The sequence below is a fragment of the Drosophila suzukii genome, assembly GCF_043229965.1.
Source record: "Drosophila suzukii chromosome 2 unlocalized genomic scaffold, CBGP_Dsuzu_IsoJpt1.0 scf_2c, whole genome shotgun sequence".
Classification (NCBI taxonomy): Eukaryota; Metazoa; Arthropoda; class Insecta; order Diptera; family Drosophilidae; genus Drosophila; species Drosophila suzukii.
Genome location: NW_027255896.1, coordinates 26,074,799 through 26,091,294, shown reverse-complemented (window position 1 = coordinate 26,091,294; position 16,496 = coordinate 26,074,799). Strand labels below are relative to the sequence as shown.

The 16,496-nt window shown below is 39.6% G+C and overlaps 1 protein-coding gene and 2 long non-coding RNA genes across 4 annotated transcripts in view; 1 reads left to right on the top strand and 2 right to left on the bottom strand.

Moving 5' to 3' along the window:
- Window positions 1-16,496, top strand: part of Tig (Tiggrin) — a 198,637-nt gene that overhangs the window by 114,100 nt on the left and 68,041 nt on the right. For both annotated transcript variants that reach the window (XM_070998377.1, XM_070998378.1), the window contains one exon: window positions 13,730-14,689. In XM_070998377.1, coding sequence (XP_070854478.1) covers window positions 13,730-14,689 — 960 coding nt within the window. The remainder of the gene's footprint in view (window positions 1-13,729; window positions 14,690-16,496) is intronic.
- On the bottom strand, window positions 8,853-12,381 carry LOC139354113 (uncharacterized). The gene is made up of 4 exons (XR_011605193.1): window positions 11,182-12,381; window positions 10,183-11,116; window positions 10,043-10,126; window positions 8,853-9,975 (listed from the first exon to the last, which is right to left on the bottom strand). It is a non-coding gene; the product is annotated as an uncharacterized lncRNA (long non-coding RNA).
- On the bottom strand, window positions 12,444-13,325 carry LOC139354114 (uncharacterized). The gene is made up of 2 exons (XR_011605194.1): window positions 12,840-13,325; window positions 12,444-12,782 (listed from the first exon to the last, which is right to left on the bottom strand). It is a non-coding gene; the product is annotated as an uncharacterized lncRNA (long non-coding RNA).

Here is a 16,496-nt window from a genome sequence, read left to right as displayed (position 1 = left end):
CCAAATTGACAACTTTTCTTTCCAGTCCGACTTACAATCCGATTTGAATAATGTTTAAACATGGTGATCTGACAATTTTCTATATTTAAATGGCTCTAGGTGTAAGCTAATGACTTTTTGTCGCGACAATCCTATATCCTAATATGCGGCATACACGATCTTTACTTTTATGGACCCAAGACTAAAATTTCCTTTTCATATTTCGTCCATGGTGAATAATGCTGGGGGTGCGCTTGGCTGGGGTGCAAACATCATTTTACCTTTTTATTCTAGTAGATTGCTTCTAATTAACTAGCCCTCCCTAGCCAACCGCAGAACGGTTCTTGGAACAGTTTTTATTTATAACCTTATTCGAGGTGAAATTGATAGCCCCAACTTGGTAAGCCAGCTAAACTTTTCTGTTCCATGCAGATAAACAGGAAATAACATTCCCCTAATTTTAAATCATTGTAGATCTAACTTTGACCTGTTATCTTAAAACCTGCCTCTCTTAAAACGATTGTTATTAAGTTTTCTATTTTTCCTCGAACCTATATCTTTATTCCCACGCAAAGAAAAATATTAAATAATGTGGACGCTAGACGGGCTTTAGTGTTATAGTCGTTTGTGGGCGTTAGAGTGGGTGTGGCACCCTGCTGAAGCTAACTTGTTCTGCGCAGGAAGCCCATGAATCTGCATGCTAAGCCCCAACACTCTAACTCTTATACCGATTTGCTTTTACGACTAGTCTATCTGGTCTTTAACTTTTATCGTGCAGATAGCTATTAGGGACTTTGTCAGGAACTCAAGAAACTGGGTTAATTTTTACCCAAAACAAGAACAGGTCAAGTGTGTCAAAAAAATAATTAGGAAATTTCAATTTTATTGGGCCTTACAGATTTTACTACTTGACCGAAAATTTTGTTTGGGTAACCAAATGAACTAACATCGGACTTTAATTCGATTTTTTGACTACTTGGGTAAAAGTTTTCTAGCACCCTATGAAGAGATATTTCGTCAATAACTTCGACAACCTCTACGGGGGCTGCAATTTAAGTTCCTGGCCAGGACACCTTGTGTCAGCATGTTCGATATCGATTAACGATTATTTATTTATTTACTTATCGCCAATGGATGAATCCTTATCTGGCTACATACGATTACCTTAAATCTATTATTGAAAATTACTTTAAAAATATTCCCTAAGGGTTTGCCGTAGTATATCTTTATTGGCCCCCCAGCTGAATCTAATGCTAGAAGGCAAAGAATTAAATAATCTAAGAGCCCTTAGTAGTGGCTCATTGCCAGCATAATTAGTCCTGACAGCACGGTCCAGAAATGGAACCATGGTACGGAGATTCCTGGAAGGAACATTAAAATTGATGCATCCCAACAGGCAAGGACAATCAATATTTCCTACTAGCAGATCATTCAGAAAAAGAAGGCCAGCAGTTGCACGGCGATCCTTCAAGGAACAAGTGTGAAGCAGAGAACACTGACTATCATAGGGCGGTGCCGGTTCAGTAAAATGTAAGGATTGCAATGCAAACTCCAAAAACTTTTTCTGCAACCTCTCAATCCTATTGATCTGGACACTTCCCGAGGGATTCCAAACAAAGGAAGCATATTCAACCCTAGAACGGACAAAAGCAGAGTATACAGACAATCTAGAATACGTATCTTTGAATAATAAAATGTTTCTCTTCACAAAGCCGAACATTGCATAAGCCTTTGGTAATATAAAATTCAGGTGCTCATTAAACAGAAATTTGTCATTAAATAATACCCCCAGATTAACTATTTCATTCAAAACAGAGAGAGGGTAGTTATTGATGTGATAAGTGGATGGAATAGTTACAGAACGTTTCGCATAACAAACGGTGTGGCATTTGTTAAGGCTTAAAGGCAAACTATTCTTGGAACACCAACTGCCTATACTATCTAGGTCAGATTGAAGCAATATCGAATCATTTACGTTACTGACAGTCCTATAAATCTTTAGGTCATCCGCATATAAAAGGAAGCTGGAAGAATGGATACAGGCACAAATGTCATTTATAAAAATAATGAAAAGTAAAGGGCCAAGGGAGCTACCCTGAGGAAGTCCAGATGTCGCTTTATAAGGATGGGATAATGCACCACCTACTTCAACATGATAGCGTCGGTTATCCAAATACGATGCTATCCAGTTAAGAAAAGGGGAGTGAAAGCCATGTTTGGAAAGTTTAGCCTTTAGGGCAGAGTGACAAACCTTGTCAAAAGCTTTGGCAAAATCTGTGTAAATCGTGTCCATCTGCAAATGATCCTCAAAAGCATTTATACAGTGATTGGTAAAGACAGCCAAGTTGGTCGTCGTAGATCGACCGGGCATGAAGCCATGTTGATTAGGTTCGATGTATGACTTTATTAAGAAAGATAATTTTTTGAAAATTATTCTTTCGAACAATTTAGCTATGTTGCTGATCTTAGCAATTGGCCTATAGTTAGAAATATCAAATTTACTTCTTCCTTTATGGACCGGCGTGACTCTAGGAATTTTCCATCTAAGTGGGAATCTTCCTTGAGACACGGAAGAAGAGAACAGAATTTGCAGGGGTAGGTAAAGACTGGCAATACAATTCTTGAGGAAGAATGAAGAAATTCCATTAAAGTCTAGTCTTGGGGAATCATCAAAATAACTAATTGCTTCAGAAATGTCATCATACGATATGTCCAGGCTCCCAATGTTGCAAATTTCTGCAATTGAATTTAAAGTTTCCAGGTCATACCAATCATCGGAAGGTTCCATGTTCGAGCAACAACATCACCATACGATATTGTTGAAGGTATAGACGATTGTGATTTAGGGTTGGCCTTCAAACTGTGCTCAACGTCACAAATGTATTGGCTATATAGAAATTTATTAAGAAACTCAAACTCCCGTTTATGCTGCCTATATCTTTCACCATCGGCTAGGTTATATGTTTTAGAAAATTTTTTGTAGTATTTGTTTCTAAGGTTTTTGATTTTTTGCAGTCCCTTAGTATACCAAGGAAGCCTGTAGGAACCCCGTATCTTGGAACGGACTATGCTGTCAAGAGTATTTCTAATCGTTGAAAGAAAGGTTATATAATTAGTTTCTATGCAAGGCACCCCAATTTAAGGATTGCAGGCAATCCCTTAGGGAACTCAAACTAGAGGGATCAAATATATATCTAGGATTAGAATCATTGAATGGCAGAAAGCTGTAAAATTCGATGTTTAGGCACAAGGGTTTGTAATGTACAACACAATTTGAAATCGTAAATTCAGCCAGAGTTACGTTAGAGTGAACAATAGAATTAATGAAGATTAAATCAAGCAGCTTATGCAAATCATTGAAAACATTATTAATTTGGGTGAGGCCCATACTAAAACAGTCATCAATGACAGTTATTTCATGTGAATGATGAACATTTCCGATGCTTGTGGGTCCCACGTCCAGAAAACAGAGCTGAGGTTGAAGTCTCCAGCCACACATATGCCATCAGAGTCCTCCAAGCTGGCATGTATGTTAGAGATGTTGTCTAAGTGAGCCTGGTAAAGCCCAGAATCACTGCCAGGTGGAACATAGGAAGCCACTATCGATTTCTTCCCGGATGAGCCAGACACCGCCACCGCCAATTGGTCCAGAAGGGAGTCATCATTAAGGAGTCGAATTACAGTGCAACAGAATTTACGGCTAACAGCCACGATGACACCACCTCCTCTCTCGCACTGCATTCTGCCGAAGTCTTTATCTTTACGAAAAACTTGGAATAATTAAAGACCGAAGAATTCATTCGAACTAAAGTTAGAATTTAGCCAAGTATCAACCAGTATGATAATGTCATAGTCACTGTTGGAAGTATTCATAAAGACAGTCTGCGTTTTAGTTCTCATGCCGGATATATTTTGAAAGTATATTTTCAGGCCATTATTTCCTGAATGATGGCTATTTGAGTTTACTGCAGGCAAGCCCCTAGCAGGTTGCCAGTCAACGCATATTGTTGAAGAGGAATTCTCAACATCCAAATTAGATGTCGGCCTCGCATGATCATAAGTACTATTAAATACCTTGCGTAACGTATCCGTACGTATTTTTATAGGCAGGTTGAGATCGTCGTTCCATGGAATAATAGTGCAGTCGAATTGAGAATATGTAAATGATTTTCTTACGGACGCATGCCTGTTCTGTGACGGCCATCCAAAGAGCGTAGAAGAAATTGCATCAATGGAGAGAGGCGATAAAGAGCACAGTGAAGAGTGTATCCGACTACTCATAAAAGAGAGCGCTATCCCAAACGGCGCGCTGAGCTCAATAGTATCAGAATCCGAAGATAGCAGCATCCGATGTTGGTTTAACACCAGCGGCGAATATGTAGAGAACATATTTTCAATGAGCGGGTTCCAAGCTAATGAAGAGTAAGAATCCAGCCAATGTTCTAGGTACTTCGGGAGAAAGGCGTAAGATGATGAGAGCGCAACTCCGAGGAACGCGCTTAGAGCGGGAATCTTGATGAAATATGATGAAAGCAGCTCTCCAGAGAGCGTTTGACAAAAGTCGCGCGAAATAGACAACGACAAATCCAGCTGATGCCGATGTTGTTTTGAATGTGATAAGTGCACATCTCCGAAGAGCGCGCTTAGAGCGGGAATCATAATGGAATCTGGTGACAACGCCTCTCCAGAGAGCGTTTGATGAACGTTAGACAGAACAAAAAAGGAAAAATCCAGCTGATGATGTTTTTGATTTGGGAGTAACGGGCGCCCAACACTTAAGAGTGCACTGGGAGCGGCGTATGAGAGAGTAATGGTAGCAGCTAGCGATATCGAAACCAGCGGACGTTGACATTGCGAATAAGTAGCATGAAGATGAGGAAGAGGATCGTAAAAATTTGCCGTAGTCAAATCGACACCAGAGGCGCCGATTATTGGGGGTTTTTTGAGTCCGATGTATGATGATTGTGCAAATCCAGAACGTTTCCATCAACAATAGGCCTGTCCCTGTGGATGAATCGACTGACCTTGATTGGATTGGGCCAGAACGCATCACTAAACACAGTCTGAAAGTGCTGCTCAGGTATTCCTAATTTGAAATTGACGAATTCCAGTGTAGCAACATCTACACCATTTTTGACTAAAGGCTTGCAAATTATGGTGGCGGTATCCACACATAGCTTATTTGCAACATATTCACACACAGAATCAGATTTTACGTGCGCTCTGAATCTACTAATATGAAGGAATTTATTGCTCGGCACAACTTCGAGTAGTTCACAACTAGGAGCTTGACCACCTATTCGCCTCTTGTTCCTGGCGGCATAGAAACTGGTGCAGGGGGTATCAGGTCTGCATGTTTGGCTTGACGACCAATTGAAGAAGCTGGATCCAATGGTTTCACCACTTTTTTACGCTGACTGACATTGCTATTGTCAGTGGTAGAATTGGGAAAAGCCTTCAGAAACTTTGAGTTTAAATCCATGTATAGACTCTTAAGGTCATGAAGTTCTTCCATTACTTCATCGATTTTGGAGTGTGAATCGTTACTCACAACACAGCGATCACACTGCCAGAGTAGATTCGGCATATTTGTTTATAATCTAATAGCATCCTCCGGGAGATCAACACATGCAGTGTGAAAAGTACAACGACAAAGCGATGAGCAACGAACCGCCTCAAAACCGCGAAGCTGCGCTGCTGTAACTTCAGCATTGCACTCGGAGCACGAATAAGAATTCATAGCGAAAAGAAAACACGTCTGACTACAACTAATGCTAATCAGAGACTTATTAAAAAATGTACCTCGGTAGAACAATGAAATTAACTCGTGAACATTTTCGTGCAGTCAGTTCTCACAAGTTTCGTCGTGGATTATCGTGACATACCGTGAGATACTGCCGTAGAGCACTGACTTGGCACCCAACGACTTCCTTTAATTCTTTCACGTCAAGAGAAAAATCCGTGGCCAATGATTTTTGTCGCCAGAAGATGCTGTTGAAGCGTTCGGAAACCAAGTTTTGGTGTCTCAATTTGAGCGGAAAAAGTGGTTTGACCATTGGTTTGAGCGCACACAAAAGTGTATTAATTTTGGTGGAGAATACTTTGAAAAATAATATAACCATTTTTTATGACAAATATTCGCATTTTCATTATTAGGCCTTATATATACGAGTGTGGTCCGATAAGTACTTAGCCTCCAAAAGAAAAACGAAAATTTTGGAAAAGTGCCGATTTATTTTTCTCAACATAATTTAGCTCGATACTTGACCCAGCGATGCTCCAACTTCATTAACCCGTCTGAAAAATACATTTTCTCGAGGTCTGCAAAATAGGCCTCTGTGGCAGCGACGACCTCCTCACTTTTTAAAGTTTGCAAACAAAAAGAAGTCACACGGGGCCAAATCTGGACAATATGCTGGATGGGGTAGCAGTTCGTAGCCCAATTCGACCAATTTGGCCTTGGCGAGGGCGGAAGTGTGAGCCAGTGCGTTGTCATGATGGAAGAGCACTTTTTTCTTCGCCAAATGGGACCGTATTTTCTGCAATCCGGCGGCGAATTGGCCCAATAATTCGACATAGTACAGCCCTGTGACCGTTTTGCCCTTCTCCAGGTAGTCGATGTAGATCACACCTTGTGAGTCCCAAAACTCGGTGGCCATCACCTTTCCGGCCGATGGGACAGTCTTCGCCTTCTTCTGAGCAGGTTCGCCGGGTGAAGTCCACTGTTTCGACTGTTCCTTGGTCTCTGGTGTGTACCAGTGGATCCATGTTTCGTCGACGGTCACGAAACGAAGCAGAAACTCCTTCGGAATGCGCTTAAACAGCGTCAAACACTGCTCTGAAGTGGTCTGACGGTTGCGTTTGTTGTCCGGAGTGACCAAATGCGGCACCCATCGCGCCGACAGCTTTCTCATGTCCAAAATTTCATACAGGATTTGAGCCACGCGGTCTTTTGACATGCCTACTGTCTCAGCTATCTCGCGTGTCTTCAATCGGCGGTCTGCCAATACGAGATCGTGGATTTTTGTCGCGTTATCCTCCGTGGTAGCTGTTTTCGGGGCACCTGGGCGTGGCTCATCAAAGACCGACGTGCGACCACGTTTGAAACTCGTTAAACCAATTTTTGACGGTCGCCATCGAAGGAGAAGAGTCACCGTACACAGCATCCAAGCGCTCTTTGAATTCGCTGCGCGACTTCCCTTCCAAAAACAAGAATCGAATCACAGACCGATATTGCTCTTTCTGCATTTTTCTAAAATCCGCAGACAAGCCTCGTAAATTGGTCAGATGTTTTACCTTTTTAAAAAACCCTTATCAATTTAGCTCGTAAGACTTCGGATCATTGTACTGACTTTGGACTATATAAGGAGTCGAGCCAATTATTGTTGATTTTTTAAATTGACATTTTTTAAATTGACAAGATTTTAAGCGTTTAAATTAAGTAGACCATATAAAATGTTTTCGTCACAAGAGTTTTGTTTATTAAACGTGCGGCTGTCACTACCTTTTTACATCGCTATGAGGTTTTTTATTAAATATCAGAAGTCAATTAATTTTCCAGTAATTGTTGTTAAATAAGTATACCTGAATGCCATGCGGGTGATTAATATTTAGTATATCTGACAATTTTTCGATACATTGCCTACGTACCATTTAGTTGCATTTGTCCATACCTACCTATACACTTAAAAGTGAAATTGGTGTAAGAGATATGGCAAATATAATTCAAATTTGTCTTTAAGTCGCTATACAAGTCGCTAAAGAAAGACTCAATAAAGTATATATATTCTTGATCAGCATCACTAGACGAGTCGATCTAGCTATGTCCATCTGACCGTCTGTCCGTCCGTTTCAACGAAAACAAGTCTCTCAGTTTTAAAGCTATCATGTTGAAACTTTCCCAAAAGTCTTCTTTTTTATTGCAGGGTATTATATAAGTCGGAACCAGCCGGACCGGACAACTAAATCTTATAGCTCCCATAGGAATAATGTAAGAAAAAAATGTTTAAAAATTATATCGTTTCCTACGCGTGGAAATAGCTTTTTTTAATTAGTTCTGAAATTCGAATTTAATTTTATCAAAATCGGACGACTATATCATATAGGTGCCATAAGAACGCCATAAGAAATTGGTGGGAAAATAACATAAAACAAATTATAACTTCAGTGTTTTTTGACATAAATTTAAAATCGATTGTGCAGCTTTAAAAAAAAATGTCGCAGTGATTATAGTAAGAACAATTATGTCAAAGTAAAGTGCTTAGACCTTAAATTTATATATCAAATGACATATAAACTATGTCTTTAGTATAAGCAATTTTAGCCATTTCTCGCTTCTTTTTTTTTCTTGGTCGTTGATGCACTATGGTCAGTACAAAAAGGGGCCCTACGACACCAAGCAATGCTTGTTACGCGCGGAGCCCTTCACCCTTTTGGGCGAGTAAACAAAATCGCGGACAAAAAGAGAAAGACAATATAAAAATAGACAATTAAAAATACAGGTAAAAATACGAATAGACAAGATACATAAAGTAAAACTAATTAGTTACTAGGTAGGATAGTATTATTAATTTAAGGATAGGAAGTGAGTCGGTAGTAGATATTAGGTGATATAGTCTATTATAATCATTGCAAAGTCAATGGTGGCGCCAAGTGGACAACTGCGCCAACTAGCCTATAGCACCCCTAGCTGCTTGGTGGCTTACTAGTGAAAAGAGCTTATTTGCTGCATGTGGTGTGAAATCTCGATTGAATTGCAAAATATTGATTGTTTGGTTATAACTTTTTAATGAATGGTCCGATTTTAAAAATTTGTTTCATGTAGATAGGTATTGATAATAAGAGCAAGCCCTCATTTAAAATTTTACAAAATATAAGGTTGTCAAAAAAGTCCTGCGGTATTTTTATTGAATTTCAACTGTTCATAAAATAGGTTACAATAATGCGATTTAAGTCAAATATGCGCCGTTTTGTTCGATGACGCTTTACCAACGAGATGCCAACTTCATAATGCCCACCTTATAGAAGCTTGCTTTCCTATTGGCAAAATTTTCGGTGAGCCAATTTTCACAAAACTCTCTTGTGGCTAACTTTAGACTACCAAGCGCGTTCGCCATGGACAGAAACAGGTGGTAATCACTTGGTGCGAGATTCGGACTATACGGTGGACGCAAAAAAAACCTCTCTCCCGGAGCTTCTGGCGCGTCACCAAAGATGTGTGTGACCTGGCGTTGACCTGATGGAAGACAATTCGGCATCTGTTGATCAAAGATGTCCTCTTCTGCATGAGTCCTGCCTTCAAGCGGTCCAGTTGTTGTCAGTACATGTCCGAATTGAGCGTTTGGCCATAAGGGAGCAGCTCATAGTGGATGATGGATAGTGCCAATCCCACCAAACACACAGAAGAACTTTCCTGGCCGTCAATCCAGGCTTGGTCACCGTCTGGGCCGCTTCACCGCCTTTCGACCACGACCGTTTGCGCCTTACGTTGTCGTAAGTGACCCACATTTCATCGCCAGTCACAATACGCTTCAAAAACGGGTCGATTTTGTTGGGATTCAGAAGCGATTCGCATGCGTCGATACGGTCAAAGATGTTTTTTTGCATAAATTCGTGTGGCACCCATACATCGAGCTTTTTAGTGACTCCAAGCTTCTTCAAATGGTTTATAACGATTTGATGACTCATGCCAAGCTCTTGACCAATGCTACGGCTGCTACTATGCCGCTCTCTTTCGACCAATTTAGCGATTTTATCGCAATTTTCGACGACAGGCCTTCCGGAGCGTGGCGCTTCTTCGACCACCTCTACACCAAAACGAAAATTTTGAAACCATCGTTGTACGGTCGAAATGGAAACTGTACCGGGTCCATAAATTGCACTAATTTTATTGGCGACTTGAGATGCATTTTTGCCTTTATCGTAGTAGTACTGTAAGATATGCCGTATTTTCTCTTTATTTTGCTCCCTGTTTGCGACGCTATAACTCACGAATTACTGAAAAGAAATAGCAATCAATCAAACACGTGCAAACGCGTGAAAAGAGCTTGAAAAAAAAACAAACTTGCGCTGCGTAAGAAGCTCAGGAATCATGCCAAATCCCAGTTTTCAGGCTTTTGTAGTTTCCGAGATCGTTCTGGTGGCTTTGCTAAAAAGATGCTTATGTTAATAAAACGTAACCAAATCCTTTTGTCCAGAACTTACTTTCTTTGTGAGAACACGCCCGGCAGGTTGTCCATGTAGGCAGCAAAGTCCCACTCGGCATGTTCCCTCCCACTGCAATTCTGTAGTGGATCTCCTTCAGCACTTCAACTATTTTGCGGATTTGTCCTGTTGTGGTATTGCTTCCTGTACGTGAAGTCCCACAATAATATGCAACAGATTGAAATAGGCGTCCTTTTATATATGCACTGATCTCCTGCAGTCGTTTCTTGGGTTTTCCTTCCATTTTTAATTTTTCAGTTTTCACACCGTTTTTGCACGAGCACCGCCAAAGATTACATTTCTTATTCTTTGGACCGCGGCTAACGGCGTTCACTGAAAATTATTTTTTCTGGCATTCGGCTTGCCGAAGTTAACTTCCTTTCTTGTTTCCATTAAATTATTAAAGAAAATGCCTCTTTGCAAAAAATGTATTACACTTCCAGCTTCTGTAACAATAGTTGTATTCTTGTTTTCTTTAACAATTTTCTTTTTGAAACGTGGGGATAATGTGGAGCCTAGTCTTGTATTCTGTTTGAATAAATATTTCATGTCCTGGATAACATTTTTTTTTTGTTTTGTTGGCAGGATTGCGTCGCGGCAATGGTAACGATGGTTACTGCTATGCCGGACCACAGCCGATGCTGAGGTGGAGAATAGTCGACCATAGTTTATTTTAAACTATCGATAGTGTCAATAGTGCCATCGATAGTGGCTCGATAGTATAGCCCAACAAAAAATTTTTTTTTAAGCAAATATAATAAAATTATGCTTTATTTTAACTAAGTTACGATTTAAAAATAGAAAATGAAACGAATAAAAAACGAATTTTTTGGCCCGCCTTGCTGAATGTTCTTTCAGACTCCACGGACGTAGCCGGAATGCAAAGATATTTGGCGAAAAGGCTCGCAATGGCAGGGAAATCAGTTTGATTCACCTGGAAAAAAATAATATACTTAATTATATGCAATTTATAACTCGGCACTTTTAATTAAGGCATACTTTCATTCTTAATAGAGGGTCGATATCTTGTCCGACAATTGGCCCTACAAGATACTACCTCTTAGTTAAAATTGCATCGACTCTTGAGTTTACAACTTTATTAATGGAACGCTGTCCTGTAAACTTGAATCCGATGCTATAGGTTGATTACTTGCGGTCTGTTTAACTGGAAAATTGCCCAGCTCATTTTCAAAAAATGTTGCTGCTAGTTCAGCGCTTTAGCTATGTTGAAATCCACTTTTTTTTGAACTGTGGATCCAAAAGCGTAGCCATCCTGCAAACTGTTCTCTGCTCATAAACGGAAAGACGTTTCTTGATTGATTCCATCAATATTTTGTTTAAAGTTTGTCCTTGAAGAGTTTGTAGCAAAGGTACAACACTTTCGATTTTCCGAAAAAGTCCATATGTCATGGGAATAATAAGCGATATCCTTACGTATTTTCCGCCAGAAATTTTCTCGCTTGCTTGCTGAAAGAAGGCCAATACTTTTTCAATATCATTCAGCATAAGTATTTCCTCAGCAGTAAATGGCTGCGGTGCATTCGTTGTTGATAGTAAAACTTTGGCAATGGCTTCGTTCATTTTCATAATACGCTCAATCATGAAATAAAAACTATTCATCCTAGTGGGTGTTTCTTGCAACAAATTATATTCTAAGCCTTCTTGAGCTAATTTGAGCTTTTCATTTGATATAGTGCTTTGCTTGAAAAATCGAACGATTGATTTACACTTAGTAAATAAAGCTTGAAGCACTGGGTCATCAACTTGCGAATATACAATAGTTCACATGCTTTAAGCATGGATCTGGCATTGTCGGTAACAATACATACAGTTTTTTCCAGAATGTTCCATTCAATAAAAACGTCCCACAATGTATCAGCAATGTTTTGTGAACAATGATTAGTTGTGCTTAGAAGTTTTTTTGTTACTAAAGATGCTGTTTTTAATTCGTAGTTATATACGAAATGACCCGTCACAGTCAAAAAACTAGCTTTGGCACTTGATGTCCACAAATCACACGTAACTGCGATATTCGAAACACTTACAAGTATTGCTGATAACTTGGCAGAACTTTCGGTAAAATATTTATACATCAGCACATCTCTTAAGTGCGTATTGCTGGGTAATTTATACCGAGGATCCAATACATGAGTGTATTGCACGAACCCTTCGTTTTCTACAATATTGTATGTCAGTCCTTCTTTTAGAATTTGAATCATACACGACGGCTCTTTTAAAGTAAGACGCCACAGAGTTCATGCTCGATCTGCAACTGCTGCTTGTAGATGCAGTGTCGTTCCTCTCAGAACGTTCAACTTGTGTGCTCTATTCTGGGCTCTTACTTTCCACGCCAGGATGGAACCCATTTAAATGGTTGTACAAGTTAGATGTATTGCCGCTTGTTTTGTATTCTTTGCCACAATCGAGACATTTGGCATATTTCTTGTCGTCGGACCTTTTAAAATATTTCCAGACATGTGAAATTTTCGACTTCTTTTTGTTACTCTGTCGATTTGGTTCCAAGTCTTATTCAGAGTCTGTGCTGGGGGAGCACTCACAGTCCGGCTTGTCGGCACTTGATGAAGACACTCGACGTTTACCTTAAATTTAATAAATTATAGATCAAAACACTTATGTATATAATATAGTAAACATACCCATATTTAAAACGCGATCCATAACAATTTAATTAATTTCTTCTTGTTTTTCAAGTTTTCCTTGTTTTTTGCAATTGACGCAGACACAGAAAATGCGCGAAAATTTTTTTTAGGGATGTAAGAAGCGCACTATCGATGGCACCATCGATAGTGGATGGGCCACTATCGAAGGTGTCTGCTGCCATCGATGGTGGCTCGATAGTGCCAAACCATCAATAGTGGCGATAGTGCCATCGATAGTTCTCCACAATAGTTCTCCAACAGTACTTATGTTCCCAACTTGGCTACTGCTTGATTTGTTGGGTGCTGGTCATGTTAAGCACTCTTGGGTACGAACACAAGGCTTTAGGTTTCCCGTCCAAAAAATACTCGAGAGTTTAGTGTTTCTATTAACATTAAACATAAACATAAAATTACATTGTATGCTGTTAAGGTTGCTTAAAATATATTATTATAGAGTGTCAATCTGATTTTTTGCGTGCGAGAGGGATGGACATATATTATACATTTTTACGAGCCGCCATATAGGATTCACGCCTTGTGGCGTGTTAGTAAAAACAAACAGTCGATAGATATGAACTATATGTGGCGTTTTTGTAGCCGAGTAATGGCGCGACTATACCGTTTTCTCTTGTTCTGTTTACACTTTTTAATATAAATCTGTTGTGTACTAAGGTATTTTTCCTCAAAAACGATGTTTTTCAATAAACGCCATTTTAGACCACAAGCTTGTTCGGCGACATTTATTACAGTCTTTTAAAAATGATGTTCCCCATACTTCACTTATTTTATCGCTATGTGAACAGCCATTTACAGTGATATACGTTTTTTCCTATTTTAAAGTTTACTTTGCAAAACATAGCTACAAATTAAATTCTTCAAAATTGCAGGTACAAAACGATCGTCGTTTTCTAATGAGGCTTGCGGAGCAGCACCACGTGCATATCGAAGAAGTGGACAACTATGTAAATCAGGTGATCGAGGACCTACGAAAAAACGGACAGTTTGATATTGAACACCTGCAAACATGGCAGAGAGTGGAAAGAGACTATATTAAGAGTCTGATTGCCGAGTACAAAAATGGGCTGTCTACTACTGAGTACGAGGAAAAACTGTTAGCAGACCGAGCCCATTTAAATAACCTCGCTGATCAATACCGCCTGAACGTGGAGCAGATCGAGGAGTGGATGATCGCGGAACTAAAACGTCTGCGGGGCAGTACGGAGGAATCTCTAAATAGCCTTAGCGCCTGGCAGGCTTCCGAATTGGAGCGCTTGCAGGGTTTGATTAAACAGCAGAATCATCTAACCTACGTGGAGTTCGAGATGGAGCTAAACAAGGAACGGGAGCGCTTGGAGAAGCTGGCAGGCCAGTATTCCGTCAACATCGTAGAGATCGAGGAGTGGCTTCGTCAACAGTTGATAAATCTGCGAACCACGGGTCAGGCAAAGGTAGACAATTTGAGCAAGTGGCAGGTGGATGAGCAACAGCGCTTAATAGAACTACTGCTTAAAAAGCAGCAAGAGATGCCATACGAGCAGGTGGAGAGAGAGCTGTATCAGGATCACGCCCGTCTTCAAAGCCTTTCACAGACTCATCACGTGGGCATCGACCAGGTAGATCAATGGTTGAGGGACGAGCTACTGCGCCTGCATAACTCCGGTCTCGTTCAATTTGAGAAGCAAACACAGTGGCAGGAGAAAATCAGCAACGGATTTAACTACTGGCTGCGGCAGCAGCACAATGGGACTAGCTATCAAGATTTTGTTGACTTCCTTAAACGCGACAAGCAGCGGATGGACGGCATCGCGACCGACTACCACGTGACAGTGGAGCAGGTGGAGAAATGGGTAAGAATCGAAGACCATGAAGCATTTGTTTGTTATCAAATATGTTATAAGAATTAACACAGCCCAACACCAGCATAACCTGCATATCTTATCCAGAGTCTTAAAAACGATTCACAATATTTTTTTAAAAAACTATTTTTTTTTGCTTTGTGTTTTTATAAGTTCTCCCATGTGACGTCATGTGATTTTGTTTTATCGTTTTGACGATTTATTTACAGTAGTGTTCGTAAGACAATTTAGACTAAAAAGGTGGAGCTAATATTAGCAAGCCTATTCCATTTATAAGTGATTCAGCAGTGCCAGGGCAAAGATTTGTGGAAAACGATGTCATAAAAGTTTATACAAGTTAGAACAAGGAAGATCTGTGTAGTAGAGTGCTTGGACTATAAGATCCCCGTTAATCAGTTAAAGGAAGCAAAAGAGAGATGGAGATATTCAAGAAGCAAAACGAGATTGTAAAGCGCTACCTACCCGCGATATCAATATATGGTAATGTGGGTGGTAGACAGATTAAAGCGTTATGTGCGTTTATGGGCGTTAGAGTGGCAAACTGTTCTTAGTTATATTTTTTTAACTATAAAATTGTAAAAGCCCAAGATTTGTGTGCGTGGGTGTCAGAGTGAGCTTGGCATGTTCGCATACAAAATTTGCGCTGCGTACAAATCTAAGGAATATAAAACTAAATCCCAATTATCTATCTTTGATAGTTTTCGAGATATCCGCGTTCATACTTAGGATTTTTTGAAGCTGTGGGCGGTTAGATGAGCGTTGATTGATTGATATGTGTTGATTTAAAAAATAAATTTCAGTTTAAATTTTTTTCTAGCTTTTTGGTTTTGGGCGGTTTTCGGGCGTGTTCAATGAGTGAACCTCCCTATCTTTATTATAACATCTCTTGGGGTTATATGCCTTAAGAAAACCCTCTCGACCAGAATATCATACAATCTAACATTAGCCGAATTGTCTCATTTAATAACAAGAAAGGAAGTTAACTTCGGCAAGCCGAAGTTTGCATTGCAGTAAAAATTGTTAAATTTAATTCAAAATTCTTAAAAATACAAAAAATGATTTTCCCAATAGTATAAGATAACATGTAAAAAAAATAACCGAAGCTATACCTTGTTTCATATTATTTTCGCACCATTTTTCCGATCGTTCCTCTGGAGGCTATAAGATATAGTTGTCCGATCCAGCTTATTCCGACTTATATACTACCTGCAAAAGAAAGAAGATTTTTGGGAAAGTTTTAGCCCGATAGCTTTAAAACTTAAAGACTAGTTTGCGTAGTAACGGACGGGTAGACGGACAGACGAATATATATACTTTATGAGGCCGGAAACGTTTCCTTCACTGCGTTGCAAACTTCTGACAGAAATCATAATACCCTCTGAAAGGGTATAAAAACCGGAAAATAAAATAAAATGAATAACATAACAAAGTTAATTACCCTGAAAATGCGAGCAAGGAAAAATTGAAGGGCGCGATGTACAACTACAAGAAAAGAAATGAAATGAAAGAAAGCGAATGAAGTAACTTGTAGAAAAATAATAAAAATAACCATCCTAATGACCACAGTTTTCCGATGTCGACCAGGTCGAGCGACTGCAAAGTTCGGCGAGTGCCTACTTAGAATTCTCATCCGAATTCGCCGCGAATAGAGAGTGCATACAAATTAATTATCGAATTTCAAGTCAAAGAAATTCACTTAACTTCCACAGTCTATGCCCTCTGGTGTTTTTTAAGTTTCACATACACACGGGCTATTTTCCTTTTTATACCCTTGCAGAGGGTATAATGATTTCAGTCA